Source organism: Sphaeramia orbicularis, chromosome 10 (genome assembly GCF_902148855.1).
Source record: "Sphaeramia orbicularis chromosome 10, fSphaOr1.1, whole genome shotgun sequence".
NCBI classification, from domain to species: Eukaryota; Metazoa; Chordata; class Actinopteri; order Kurtiformes; family Apogonidae; genus Sphaeramia; species Sphaeramia orbicularis.
The window spans coordinates 4,025,493-4,041,374 of NC_043966.1; the positions used below are offsets into that span (position 1 = coordinate 4,025,493).

At 37.7% G+C, this 15,882-nt stretch overlaps 1 protein-coding gene across 1 annotated transcript in view; it reads right to left on the reverse strand.

The window, feature by feature from the left end:
- Nucleotides 1-15,882, reverse strand: part of mgat4b (alpha-1,3-mannosyl-glycoprotein 4-beta-N-acetylglucosaminyltransferase B) — a 100,911-nt gene that overhangs the window by 9,800 nt on the left and 75,229 nt on the right. The window contains exons 7-10 of the mRNA XM_030145428.1: nucleotides 13,700-13,775; nucleotides 13,246-13,360; nucleotides 5,561-5,691; nucleotides 2,337-2,444 (exon numbers count right to left, since the gene is read on the reverse strand). Of these exons, the coding sequence (XP_030001288.1) occupies nucleotides 2,337-2,444; nucleotides 5,561-5,691; nucleotides 13,246-13,360; nucleotides 13,700-13,775 (430 nt within the window). The remainder of the gene's footprint in view (nucleotides 1-2,336; nucleotides 2,445-5,560; nucleotides 5,692-13,245; nucleotides 13,361-13,699; nucleotides 13,776-15,882) is intronic.

Here is a 15,882-nt window from a genome sequence, read left to right on the forward strand (position 1 = left end):
CGAATATAAAACTACTACTACATAGCTTCGAGAATATAAATGAAAACATGCAAAAAGGGCAAATACAGCAGTTAAAACCTGGTTTTGTGCAGAGTGACTGCTGTGGAAGCGTGTTCCACTCTGGTTATTTTAATTTCACTTGGATTCTCCTGCTGATTTTCCTCCTAAACTGCAGTGAACGTTTGCTTGTGGAGGGTGCCGGCGTGTTTGGCCTCCATCTGTACACTGAGCTTCAATCTGCACACGGAGCCGCCGGGCCACGACGCTGCGATCAATACTCGATCGATCGGAGTAGATTGCAGCAGCAGTCGGCGGGTTAATATCCATCGCTCTTAACACAGTAATCAGAGGCATTAAGCCGAAGCGCAGAAGCCTGTGAATCTTCATCTCTCCGGAGAAGAACCTGGACCAGAAGGACTCCAGTAAAAGCCCAAATGGGAAACATCAATATTACATGTGTTTCAGTTCAACTGTGCACAATCCAAAGCTTTATGTAAATATTAGATGATTTTGCAGCTTGATTTGTGTGGGTACGTTTCAGGTGGTGACGGAAGAGGAGGAGGAGGAGGAAGAGGAAGAGGAGGAGGAGGAATAGGGGGAGGAAGAAGAGGGGGAGGAGGAAGAGGAAAAGGAGGAGGAAGAGGAGGTGGAGGAAGAGGAGGAAGAGGGGGAGGAAGAGGAAGAGGAGGAGGAAGAAGAGGGGGAGGAGGAAGAGGAGGAGGAAGAGGAGGAGGAAGAAGAGGGGGAGGAGGAAGAGGAAAAGGAGGAGGAAGAGGAGGTGGAGGAAGAGGAGGAAGAGAGAAAAGAGGAGGAAGAGGAAAAGGAGGAAGAGGAAGAAGAGGAGGAGGAAAAAGAGGGGGAGGAAGAGGAAAAGGAGAGGAAGAGGAGGAAGAGAAGGAACAAGAGGGGGAGGAAGAGGGAAAAGAGGAGGAAGAGGAAAAGGAGGAAGAGGAAGAAGAGGAGGAGGAAAAAGAGGGGGAGGAAGAGGAAAAGGAGAGGAAGAGGAGGAAGAGAAGGAACAAGAGGGGGAGGAAGAGGAAAAGGAGGAGGAAGAGGAGAGGAAGAGGAGGTGGGCACAGGTGAACCAAGTGTCAGACTAAACAGCAGGTTTCACCAGGACACGCCTCAGTCGATGTTAGTGGGAAATGATCGTTGTCGTTAATTTAGACTAGAACAGACTTATCTATTATTACTACTCTATTATTAATTATTTCTAGTACTAGTTCTTTACTGTAATCTTTAATCTATTTTTCAGCTTGTTTTTTTGTCTCTTTTTTATGTTTTTGTCTAATTTTTATCTTGTTTTCATCTTTTTGTCTTGTTTTTGTGTCTTTTTGTCCAATTTTATCTCACTTTATTGTCATTTTTCATCTTTTTTGAAAAGTTTGCACAATTTATTATGATTACTTCTTAATTGTTCATTTCTACTAGTACTTTCTAATGCGCAACTGATTGTTTGTCACTATTGTTTTTTATAATTATTGTTAATAAATGTCATATAAGACACAACAAAATGAAGATATAATATAAAAATGTGAAAACACTTGAAACGATGCAACCAGAAAAAAGGTTTAAAAAGCTGCAAATAAAAGAAAGTTGTCATGACAAAAAAAGATGAAAATTATGTAAAAAAGCCAAGAAAATGACAATTTTACAAAAATTACAAAAAGAACAAAAAATTACAGAAGAAAAAAGAAACGTGCAAAAAAGACAAAAAAAGGGTTAAAGATGATATGAAGTTAAAGAGACAAAAACACATCTATAGGCTCCAGAAAAACACTGAAAACATTATTAAAATAAACTCTTTCAGATCAATCGATACTGAGAATGAACAAAATAAAATGATGAAACTGACACAAAACATATAAAAATTTGAAAATGAACAAGAAAAAATTTAACAATGTAAAAAGAAATAATTGTAAAAATCCTACAGTAAATTCTCTGATTTAATGATTCATTTGTTATTTTGTTCATTTTATTGTTTCTCATTCACATTAACATCTACTAATAAAACATTAAATTACAACTATGAAACGTTTGGAAATGATTTAACTCAGAATGTGAAGAAAATAAAACTAAAATAAGAGAAAAGAAAACCCTGCGTCATGATGAAGTGAGCGGTTACAGGATGAACCGAAGCTTTTAGACCCATATTATTTTCACTGTTTAATTAAAAAACTAAAGCAGCTGAAGTCGACCGCAGTGACAGTGAACGTAGCAGAGCAGCGTTAAATAAAACACACAAAGACTGAACCTGTGAATAAAACATGAGTGGAGGTTTTATCGGACGCCGAACCCACTGCTGGCGCCACATTTCATCACCTTGTTTACTTTACCTTGAGTTTCTGGATTTTTCCAGCCAGAGACGAGTGAGTGCCAACGTGTTGGAAGAGCGACGGCTTGAATCGGATCCTCAGGTTGGCCTTCTGCCGGTCACAGTGTTTCTGACGACACAACAACAACAACAGCGTCAACCACATTCACCATTGGCCACTACAGCTGTCAATCAAACCTCTGTTAAAGCATCACATGACAAATTCATATCAAAACTGATCAGAAAGATGTTAATCAACTGGATAAAAGTTAATTAACTGTAAAAAAAGAAGAGTTGCATGAGTGTAGTCTTATTCTATAACATGCAGGGGGCGGGGCTTATGACCTATACCCCATCCAACCATCAGGGGGAGATGGAGACATGGTTATAGAAAGTTATAAAGAAGATTGTTGCATTTTTGTTGCATTTTCATCACTTTTTGACTGGTTTTGTGTCACATTTCATGTCTCTTAGTATTTTTTCATCTTTTGTCATGATTTTATCTCATTTTAATCTCATTTTCATCTTGTTTTGTTGCAGTTTTTATCATTTTAATCTTATTTTCATCTTATTTCTATGTTGCTTTCATCCTTTTGTCTTGTTCTGTTGTCATTTTTGTTGTTTTAATCTCATTTTTGTCTCCTTTACATTTACTGGTCACAGTGTTTCTTACAACACAACAACAGCATCAGCCAGATTCACCACTGGCCACTAAAGCTGTCAATCAAACCACTGTTCAAGTATCATATGACAAATTCATATCAAAACTGATGAGAAATAGGCTGATTTGGACATGAATCAACTGGATAAAAGTTAATTAACTGTTAAAAAAAAAAAAGAGTTGCATGAGTGTAGTCTCATCCAATACCATGCAGGGGGCGGGGCTAACGACCTATAATCACATCCAACCACCAGGGGGAGATGGAGACGTGGTTATAGAAAGCTATGAAGAAGATGATTGTGTTGCATTTTCATCACTCATTGACTTGTTTTGCATCACATTTCATCTTTTTTAGTTTTTTTTCATATTTTGTCATGATTTTATCTCGTTTTAATCTCATTTTCATCTTGTTTTGTTGTAATTTTTGTTGTTTTTATCCCATTTTCATCTTGCTTTCATCCTTTTTTTCTTGTTTTGTTATCATTTTAATTTTTTTATCTCATTTTTGTCTCATTTACATTTGCTGGTCAAAGTGTTTTTGACGACTTAACAACACAACAACGTCAGCCAGATTCACCAACACCATTGGCCACTACAGCTGTCAATCAAACCACTGTTAAAGCATCACATGACAAATTCATATCAAAACTGATCAGAAATATGATGATTTGGACATGAATCAACCGGATAAAAGTTAATTAACTGTAACAAAAAAAAAAAAAAAAAAAAAAGAGTTGCATGAGTATAGTCTCATCCAATAACATGCAGGGGGCGGGGCTAATGACCTATATCACATCCAAACACCAGGGGGAGATGGAGACGTGGTTATAGAAAGCTATGAAGAAGAGGATTGTGTTTTTGTTGCATTTTCATCACTCATTGACTTGTTTTGTGTCCCATTTCATCTTTTTTAGTTTTTTTCATGTTTTGTCATGTTTTTATTGCATTATAATATCATTTTCATTTTGTTTTGTTGTAATTTTTGTCATTTTAATCTCATTTTCATCTTGTTTTTATCTTGCTTTCCTCCTTTTGTCTTGTTTTGTTGTCATTTTTGTTGTTTCAATCTCATTTTTGTCTCATTTACATTTGCCAGTCACAGTTTCTTACAACACAACAGCGTCAGACAGATTCACCATTGGCCTCTACAGCTGTCAATCAAACCACTGTTACGGCATCACATGATAAAAGAATATCAAGACTGATCAGAAAGATGATGATCTGGACATGAATCAACCTGATAAAAAATAATTAACTGCAAAGAAAAAAGAGTTGCATGAGTTTAGTTTGATCCAATAACATGCAGAGGGCGGGGCTTATGACCTATACCACAATCAGCCACCAGGGGGAAATGGAGACATTGGCATAGAAAGATATGAAGAAGATAGTTGTGTTTTTGTTGCATTTTCATCATGTTTTGTCTCTTTTTGGGGTTTTTCATCTTGCTTTAATCTAATTTTCATCTGTTTTTCATCCTTTTGTTTTGTTTTCTTGTCATTTTTGTCCTTTTAATCTCATTTTCGTATCATTTACACTGTATTTCTGCGTTCTTCATCATTTTTTTCTCATTTTCACCTCGTTTCTTGCATTTTCATCAGTTTTTGACTGGTTTTGGTCATATTTCATGCCTTTTGGGTCTTTTCCTTTAATTGTGTCATGTTTTCATTTCATTTTAATCTCATGTTTATCTTGTTTTTATCTTGTTTATGTCCTTTTGTTTAGTTTTCTTATCATTTTTGTCTTTTTAATCTCATTTTCGTTTCATTTACATCTTACTTCTCTGTTGTTCATCATGTTTGCCTCTTCTTTTGTCTCATTTTACAGTCAACATCAGTTTGTCATTTTGATCTAGACCTGATGGAACCACTTGGGTCAGGATTATTGTGGAGAGCATTTGACAACTAGAAGCACTCGGAGAGCGCAGACCTCCGCCAAGGCTGACCAGTGGCCCCCCCCGTGGGCCCCCCCACACCAAGGAGGTTATGTTTTTGCCAGGGTTTGTTTGTTTGTCTGTCTGTTTGTCTGTCCGTTAGTGTGCATCATAACTCAAAAAGTTATGGACAGATTTTGATGAAATTTTCAGGGTTTGTTGGAAATGGGCCCCCCACCCCCGATCACCACCAAAATTTAATCATTTCTTCCTTATCCCATTTCCAACAAACCCTGAAAATTTCATCAAAATCTGTCCCTAACTTTTTGAGTTATGTTGCACACTAATGGACAGACAAACAGACAGACAGACAGACAGACAAACAAACAAACAAACAAACAAACAAACCCTGGCAAAAACATAACCTCCTTGGCGGAGGTAATAAAGCACATAAACTTTTGTCTGATTTTTTTTGTCTCATTCTTCATCTAAATGGTCTCACTTTCATCTCATTGTCTTTTTCGTTTGGTTTTTCTACTGTTCTGGTCTCATTCATCGTTTTGTCTGCTTTTTACTTATCATTGGGTTCTTTTTTAATACTTTCTGTCCAGTTTTTCATCTTATTTGAATAATTTCACATTAAATCCATCCTCCTCATTCATCCAGACCTGATGGAACCACATGGTAACTGTTCATCTGAACATGGACGACTCACCGCATCCTTCTCTGGGTTGCAAACCTTCACCCACATGATGTGGTCGAGCAGCCAGTCGATGGGTTTGTCTTTGTAGAACATCAGCATGAACTCGACGATCAGCGACAGGTCCAACGACTTAAACATCTTACCTGAAGGAAAAAGAAAGAGAAACGAGAAGGAAATGTCAGAACATTAGGAGAAGTAAGAGGAAAGGAAACAAGGAGAGGAAACGAAAGGATAAGACAAGAGGCAAGAAAGGAAATAAGGAAAGAAAGGGAATAAGAGAGGAAAGGAAACAAGGAGATTAAATAAGAAGGAAAGCACAAGAAAAAATACAGAAATGAATGGAATAAGAGAGGAAGGAAAGAAGAGAAAAGGAAAGAAAGGAAGCAACAAAAGGAAGGAAACATGAGAGGAAAGGACCCAAGGAGAAGAAAGAAGAGAAGGAAAAAAACAAAAAAGAAGAGGCAAGAAAGGAGATTAGGAAAGGAAGGGAAGAAGAGAGGAAAGCAAACAAGGAGAGGAAAAAAGGAGGAAAAAATAAGAAAAGGCAAAAAAGGAAATAAGGAAATGAAGAGATAAGAGAGGAAGATAAAAAGAAACATGAAAAGAAAGAAAGTAAAGGAAGAAGGAAACATTAGAGGAGAGGAAACAATGATAGGAAGACTTTAAGGACAGGAAGGACATGACATTGATCAGACAGTAGAAGTACATCTGCAGCCAGGGGGCGCTACAGCATCAAACAACAGGAAATGGAAGGAAATGACTGAACAAACAAGACAAAAACGAATAAATGAACAAAGTACAAACATCAGCTGACATTCAGACACTCAACCATTTTACTCATAAACATCTGAGAAAGGCTCAGATTGAACTGATTAGTTTCTAAAACAGGTTCATTTCCTTTTTTCTGAAGGTTTTCCAACTGTGGACATTATTTTATAGAATGAACCCAATCATAAAACATAAACTCTTCTTTTTTCCTCTGATTCTTCTTCATTGTTCCATTCTGTCGAGTCGATGGAGGTTAAAGGTCAAACCATCGGCCAGGCAGATTCATCTCATTGGACCCCAACGCTGACGAGGGCGAATTAGAGGCCCGTCAGAGTGCTGACCCCGCCCCTCGCCAGTATCGCGCTCGGCCCTGATCGCTTCGGACACTTGAGCGTCCGGAGGGCGGAACGCGAAGCCCCGGCGGACGCCAACGAGGCCGGACGGAGGCTAAACTTAGTAAACGTACAAAGCTGATGTGAGCAGCTGAATTACAGAGACGCCAGCGGCGCCCAGCCTCGGCTTCTGATTTAATGCAGTGAGTCAGCGGCAGCAAATGAATGTATTAAAGCGGCCGCCGCTTAGAGGCGACATGGGGTCGACGGTGATTCACGAGGGCAGAGAAGAGGAGCAGAGGGAGCGGGTCGAACAAACACCAGATAGACTCTGACCTCCTGCAGAGAACGGAATGAAACAACCAGCAGATGATGCACGGAGGCGAAGATGACGTGAGGACGCCGTCCAGAAAACAGACGAATGCACACGAGGGCGACAGGATTCAGAGTCACATGATCTGATCAAATATTCAGATTATACTGAGACAAGGAGAGGAGGAGAGGAGAAGAGGAGGAGATGAGGAGAGGAGAGGAGAAGAGGAGGAGAGGAAAAGAGGAGGAGATGAGGAGAGGAGAAGAGGAGGAGATGAGGAGAGGAGGAGATGAGAGGAGGACAGGAGAAGAGGAGATGAGAAGAGGAGAGGAGGAGACGAGGAGAGGAGAGAAGGTGAGGAGGAGACAAGGAGAGGAGATGAGGAGAGGACAGAAGGAGATGAGGAGAGTAGAAGAGGAGACGAGGAGAGGAGATGAGGAGAAGAGGAGACGAGAGGAGGAGAGGAGGAAAGGAGCAGACAATGAGACGAGGTAAGGAGGAGACAAGGAGATGAGGAGAGGAGGAAAGGAGGAGACAAGGAGACGAGGTGAGGAGGAGACAAGGGGACAAGGAGAGGATGGGAGGAGATGAGGAGAGGAGGAGGTGAGGAGAGGAGGAAAGGAGGAGATGAGGAGACAAGGAGACGAGGTGAGGAGGAGACGAGGAGACGAGGAGAGGGGAGGAGGACCACAGAAGAAGGAAAGGAAATGAGATGAAAGGAGTCAACAAAAGAAATGAAACAAAGATAGGAAACGAGATTAGAAGATGGAGGAAACAAGCAGAGGAAGTGACACAAGGAAGGAGAAACGAGGAGAGGAAATACGGAAAGAAAGGAAAGGACATGAGGAGGACACAGAAGGAATAGGAAGAAAACAAGGAGAGGGAGGAAAGAGAAAGAGGAGAAATAAGGAAAGGACATAAGTCAAGAGGAGGAAAGGAGTCAAACAAGGAAACAAGGAGATGAAATGTCATAAGAAAGGAAGGAAACAAAGAGAGGAAAGGAGATTAAAGGATGAGACGAGGAATTAACACAAGGAAGAGAAAAAAGGAAAGGAGAAAAGGAATAAAGAAGAGGAAAGGAAACAAGGGGAGGAAATAAATGAAGAGAGAACATGAAGAATGAAGAAATGACAAGGGAAAGATGAGATGAGAGGAAAAGAGACAGAAGAGAAAGGAAGGGAATAAAATAAAAGGAGAGAAGAAAGGAAGGAGGAGATGAAATAAGAAAGGAGGAAAGGAAATAGGCAGAGGAAGGAAACAAACATTCAGTCAACGATCCATCCATCTCCCCCTCTCTCTGTTTGTGTATTTCTGTGTATTTCTGTGTGTAAATACATGTGTGTTGTGCATCATCATGTCGGTTGAACCTGTTGTGTATTTTCTTGCGTCCGTTTCAGTTTCTGTCTTTCAACAGAACAAAGACTCGACCCATACGACTCCATTAGCATCACTGTCGGACTACCCACAATGCAACAGTTTCATCAGCCTTTACAGGACACGTTTGGGTTTGTGTGTTCGTTGTGTCACTGTGTCGTCAGATAAAGCAGAGAAATGAGTGTGACGAAAACAGGAGGGGAAATGAAAACACTTTCACTTCCTGTCATTGGAATTAGAACTAATCTGTCAGTACAAGTACAAATGTTTGATACAAGTTTGCTAAATGAACATGGTTTAATGTGAGCTGAGGTGTGTTTAATCAGCTCCTGTTCCTTCTGTTTATCATGGACGTAGAAAGAAACAAATATGACCCGATTAAAAAACTGAAAAAAACAGATAAATAGCTGTGTTTACTGTGATTTCTGAGTAAATATGTCTGTATATTAACTAATATCTACAATATAAACCCATGTAAATACAGCTGCTGTTTAAAGTCAGCACAGGTTTGTCTTCAAACCTTTAACCCTTAGAGGTCCACGGTCACAGCCATGTGACCCAATCACATGACATTTTCAACACGTCATAGCATCGGAAGTCAGTCATGTAGACCACTGGTGATAACTGCATTTAAAAGTACGGACTTGAAACACTCTGGCACTTTTTATTTGATGTTGATAGAACAAATACAACCAGAGATATGATGGTTTGAAACCAGAGCAAACAAACATGAATAAAAGCATGAAAATGAGGTGAGGGGGTGTTAGAATTCTGACCATATCTACGCCATTTTTTATCCATTTTCAAAACAGAAAATCTGTCTGAATCTGCAGATCCTAATCCACCAACTGCATTAGTATTAGGGGTGTAAGAAAATATCGGTTCTGCAATGTATTGCAATGTTTCATTTCACAATACTGTATCAATATTAAAAAGTACTGTAATGATATTTTTAGGTATTTATTCAAATGCAGATATGTGGAGGTTCATTTGTGTTTTTCTTTTTTTTTATATTTTATTTATTATTATTTAACACTCTTTTATTAAATAATGTTAGTTCCTTTGTTGGGATCACACAAAAATAATGTTCTGATGTTAGTTCTGAACTAATAGAATATGAACATTTGAACAGGATCTTAATCTGTAATGTCTGTAAAACAGAATTTCAGTTTGAACACAGGAACATTTTGTGATATAACATTAGATCCTGTTGTGATCAAATAAAAATGTGTTTAGGATTTGTGCAGATTTCTGGTGTTATTCAATTCTTCCAGGAAATAATCATTAAAAAACAAAGAAAAAACTGCCTTTTTAACAGTATCATGATATATCGTATCATGATCCTAGAATTATGATTTGCATCGTATCACCAGATTCTTGCCGATACACAGCCCTAATTAGCATTACAGGTAAGGGTGAAGATGACCCCCACCTGAACTGGATGAGGAAACGGGGGGAACGTAGAAAACACCTATGTAAAGATCTGCTTTTATAATAATAATAATGGATTGGATTTTTACAGTGCTTTTCTAGACACCCAAAGCGCTTTACATTATTGACCCTTTATTCATTCACTCTCACATTCACACTCTGGTGGTGTTAAACTACATCTGTACATCTGGACAGACTGACAGACGCGTGGTTGCCGATTTACGCCTTGGGCCCCTCCCACCATCACTGAACATTCATACGCATTTATACACCAGTGTGAGTGACACTGGAGGTAAGGAGGGTGAAGAGTCCAAGGACACAATGAACTAACTAGCACAGAGCGGGATTCAAACCGCCAACCCTTTGGTTATTGGACGACCTGCTCTACCACCTGAGCCATGTCAAATATTTGAGTATAGTTTTAATTTATTACAATTTTAATTTTCTATACCTAATATTTGGAACCAATATTCACTTTGAAAGTCTTTGAAAAGGTTTGTTAAGCATCTTGTGTTATTTATGCAATAAATTATATACATTTTTCAATTCAGATTTTCTTTTTTGTGTGTTTTTTGTCCTTTTGTGTTGATATAGTAGGTTAAAGTGAAAAATAATAGACAGATGAGACAGATGAAGTAGTGCTGAAAAAAAAAAAGATACCTAACATGGGTATAATAAACATTTGTTTATATAGTATATAAATGCAAAATCAAAAGTACTGAAAAACAGCCAAAATAGACTCAGACTCCTAAGGGTTAAAATCTAATGTTATTTCTACTTTTTCTATGAAACTTGAGTTCAACAAGTATCTGTTTGTCATTCTATTATTACAATTTTCATTATTGCCTAAATAAGTCAATATTTTTGTCATCTGCCACATCATCAGTAATTAACATTTCAGATATTACACAGACACACAGAAAACTGTACAATTATTGTAGCTTTATATCTATTTAACTTTTAAATCCCATTAAAATAAACCCATTCAAAGCTCCAGTCTGTTGTTTTGTTGATAAAAATGTCTATGTCTAAAGGTTGAACCGAAAACTTCTGCCTTTAAACTCTGCAACTGAACACTTTTAGTGAATTAAAGTTAAAATATTGGCTGAACATCATCCCACTGAACTGTAAGAAAAAACACAACATCAACAGCTGTGTTAGACTACGACTCCCATGGTGCTTTGCAGCAGTAAAAAGATGAACAGACGATGAGACTGAGTCAAAAAGACACTGAAACTGAGTCGAGTTGGAACAAACAGTGAAATAAAACATGTTTAATGTCGGCGAGTCCTTGTCCTGGTAAGTTTCCACTGTGTCACACACACAAACACTCCGGCGCCTTGTTCCCATGAGGCTTTGCTGCTCCACTTCCCTCTAATAGGTCCCCGAGTGCTGAGAGTGTCATTAAGGAGACCGAGGGGACGGACGAATCCAACGCACCCTTCAGGACGGTTAGAAACCAATCAGACAGCTTCAGACGGAGATGTTTTTTTTTTTTTTTTTTTTTTTATCTGTGTTTTCTATCTGTTTTCTATCTGTTTTTTCTCTGTGTTTTCTATCTGTTTTCTGTTTTCTATGTGTTTTCTGTTTTCTATCTTTTTCTGTTTTTTGTCTGTTTTCTGTTTTCTATCTGTTTTTCTGTCTGTTTTCTATCTTTTTCTATCTGTGCATTTGTTTCCTCCTCAGTCATTCCATTCCATCCTTTCTTCCTTTCATCCTTTCTTCCTGTCTTCCTTCCACCTCATCCATGGCTGTGTCAGTATTTCCTGTCAACCTTGGTTTCTTCTAATTGTGTCCTGGCGTCATTAATGGTGACGGAGCCCATTAAACCTTTTCCGTTGGATCTAAATGTCAGCGCGTCCCCTACTCTGGATCTGGATCTGAACCGGAGCCCGTCGCTGGACCCGGTTCAGAGGACAAACCGGCTCTGATTGGATCCAGGAGTTGCTGATTAACCCTGATAGAATCATTGGAGCTCTGATCAAACCCGGACCGCGCTTCAGTGAGTCGGAGGGTTTCATTCACAGATGGACACGGACTGACCCCACCCCCTGACCAGGAGGAAGAGGAGGGTCAACACCAGACTGACCCCACCCCCCGACCAGGAGGAAGAGGAGGGTCAACACCAGACTGACCCCACCCCCTGACCAGGAGGAAGAAGAGGGTCAACACCAGACTGACCCCACCCCCCGACCAGGAGGAAGAGGAGGGTCAACACCAGACTGACCCCACCCCCCGACCAGGAGGAAGAGGAGGGTCAATGCCAGCTCTTCATGAGCTCAGAGGTTTTAATGAAACTAAAGCCAGGATGGAGTCGAGTTTCTTTTAGAAAAAAAAAAAATTCACGGAAAAACGGATGCTTTAGGATTAAAAACACATTTAATGGATAAAACACATCAGAGTAAAACAACAACATGAAGACAAAGGAAGAAAAGGCTGAAAGTTCAAAACTGAAAATATATTTTTATTTTTTATTTTTGTCTACCATATTAAAGCTGTTATTTCCTCAGTTTCAGATGTTTTTTTCCGATTTACTGTAGTTTTTAAAGTTTAAAATCCAAATTTTTCAGTTTCAAATTATATTTTTTCAGTTTTAAAAACACATTTTCTCCATTTTAAACCTTTTTCTTTTTTTTAGATTGAAGTGTTTTTGTTTGTTGTTTTTCTATACACTTTTTCCAATTTAAACTCTTTTCTTTATTTCAAAATAAAAACAACATATTTCTAATGAAAGTGTCATTTTGTTTGTACTGTAAAATCACATTTATTTAGATAAAAATATTTTTATTTTTTCAAATCCTACTTTCACTTTCAAATATTTTTTCCAAATTGAAATAATTAAGTTTTTTACATGAAAATTTAATTTTGGATATTTATGTATTTATGGATGTGTTATCTTATTATCTCAGAGTCACTGAGAAACTGAAATTCAAAACATCAAATATGAAAATATATGAAAATGAAAAAAATAATCAAAATATTTTCAAGATTGAATGAGCTCTATGCACAGCCTCACTACTTCCTGAACTTCAGGTGGGTCCTTTATTTCCTGTCTTTCATTATTGGACACACTAATTAATCCAGGTGTGCCTGCTAGTTCTTGTTGTGACTACTGATTAATTAGGCGCACCTGGATTAATTAGTGTGTCCAATAATGAAAGACAGGAAATAAAGGACCCACCTGAAGTTCAGGAAGTAGTGGGGCTGTGCATAGAGTCCATTAAAATTATATTTCAATAAAATTAGTTTTACATGTTGAATAAACTCTATTCAACATTAGCTTAAAGTCACAATTTTAACTGTCATTTTCAGATTTTGTTAGTTTACCATATTTTTTCACACAAATAAAACTTTGGTCCAGTTTTGTCGTCAATGTTTTTTTTTCTCTTTTTCTCTAAAACCTCCTGAAAACTGAAGTTGAACCCTCCTGGTTTGAAGGATGAGCGTCGTCGTCAGGATGTGGTGAAGGTGAAACTCACCGATGAAGCCAAGTTGAGAAAACTCCAGGATCATCCACTCCTCTGACGGCTGCTGCAGCGCAAAGTTCTTCATGGTGGTGAAGTAGTTTGGACGAGCAACGATGTCGTCCTCCAGCTGCAAAAATGAAGGGAAGACAGAAGAAAACATTTTTTGCTTATTTTTTCACATTATTTATTATTTTGTACAGTGTATTATTGTACTTTGTATTGTTGATGTTGGATGTTTGGGTCTTTATGGGTTAATATTTAATTCAGATACTGAACAGGACGTAAAGACCTAGCACGAAACAAAGTCAACGTTAAAACCTGAACCCAATGAAAACTAAAACGACCTCGACTTCATCCACAGAACGTCGACACAGTAAAACCATCGAGCATCAAATGAAACCAGAGAAGATAAAGTGGAGACAGAAAGGCGTCTGTTATCAGGTTCATGCAGAGGTCAGAGGCTCACCTGGACGTAGTAGGTTCCTTTGGACTGGGCGTACATCATCAGGAAACAGTAGTCCAGGTTCTGCTTGGTTCTCCACCTGAGGAACACAACAACCACCTCAGTCACATGTCACACTCAAGCCGTTTTAATTAGCGCTGTTATTTCAGGAGGCGTGAGAGTGTTTCCACTTCCTGAACCTTCACATTCAGCTTGGATTTCACACATAGAGGTTTTCCACCTTTAAGACTGGATTCTGAAAACAGCCATAGAGTTTCTGTTTCAGGATGTTAGAGGATCTGGAGACCCTGAAAATGATGAAAAAACCCTGAAAATGATGAAAACAATGAAAACCTGAAAATGATGAAAACAATGAAAACCCTGAAAACAATGGAAACCCTGAAAATGATGAAAAAGGATGAAAATGATGAAAAAGGATGAAAATGATGAAAAATGATGAAAACGATGAAAAACTTGAAAACCCTGAAAATCACTTCAGGTTCCACATTCAGCCCAATATGACGTCAAGTGAACCCGACCAGTAAAACAATAACATAATAACCTATAAATAATGTCAACTCCAAACTTTTCTCTGTATTTCATGCTATTCACATTTTTTGTTAAAGAATAGTTTATAAATGTAAACACTTTAATGAAAGAGAAACAAAGAGAAATAAAACACAGAGAAAAATTTGAAGTTGTCATTATTTACAGGTTATTACGACCTTATAACATCCTTGATTATTAATATCTTCAGTGTAATTTTAACATTTCACTAATTCATCCCTTGGGCTGGTTTGGACCCTCTGACAGACCGGTTTTGGCCCACGGGCCACGTGTTTGACACCCCTGCTCTAGACTAATGTCTAGAACACACTCAACTGTGAAGGTAGACATGTTTTTTTATTGCTTTAACCGGAAAAAATATTTTCCATCAAAAAAAAAACCCTTTTAAATCAAAGTAAAAAAGTGTTTGACTGCAAAAAAATATTTGAGATCCAAAAAATTGCATTTGAGCACTTTTTACTTTGATTGAAAAAGTTTTTTTGATTAAAATTAGTTATTTTTTGATTGAAAATAATTTTTTTGATATAATCTTTTTTGTATTTGGGCCATATTAGGGGTAGGATATTTGTGTCTTTATGATTCAATCCCAAAAATATCACTTCAATCAAAAAAAATATTTTCAATAAAAAAAAAAAAACTTAAGTTCAAACAAAAACACCTTTTTAATCAAAGAAAAAGTGTTCAAATGCACGTTTTTTTTATCTCAAATATTTTTTTGGATTCAAACACTTTTTTTCTTTGATTGAAAACGGTTTTTTGCTTGAGGTGAAGTTTTTTCTTTTTGAATGAAAATATTTGTTTTGGTTAAAGCAATAAACAAACAAATCTACCTTCGTCCTCAACCACAGACAAACAAAAAATATGTAGAAATATCTGATGTTAATAAACAAGTGACAAAAAACATGTCCTATTTTAACGAAACATGACAGTTTTTAACCAGATTTTCTGAAAAATGTGAATTCATGCACATTTCCATCCACTGCTGTCGAGTGAATATTAGTATCTGTGTTTGAAAAGGTGGTTAATCTGCTGAAAATGGACAAATAATGGACAAAAACATAAAAACATCCATTTAAATAAACATCATAAGTGTAATGGTAGAGGTTTTTTTCTGACTTTAAATGATTATTTTGTACAATTTATAGCTTTTTTCTGTTCGTTATGTTCATTTAAATTCAACTAAACTCAGTAAATTCATACATTTTTAGTGAATATTTAATTTTTTTGTTATTTTGAGTTAAATATTCAGATCGAAATTGTTTGTAGTTAATGAAACACTGATGAGGACATTTTTGAGGCTGTAATCCATGATAGTGAACATAAGTGTTGGTTGTTTTTCATGTTTTCACTGCTCAAATGTGTTGTAATCTGACTTTTGCGTGTGATGCTGTGTTTTTTCATCGTCGGCTCTATTTTTACTCCTTGTGTTGGTGTTTTTTCGTGTTTCCTTCAGGTGATGATGACATGATCGCTCTGTCGTTGCCACATAAACTTTGTGTTTTGTTTCCAGACGCTGTTTGCTGTTGTGTTGTGGTTTTATCCTCTGTGTCCGCCGCTGTGTAAAATCATCCGCCAGTCGCCGTGGGAGACGACAGAGTGTGAAACCGGGCCGTCGCTGTGTTCATGTTAGCGCTCCTATA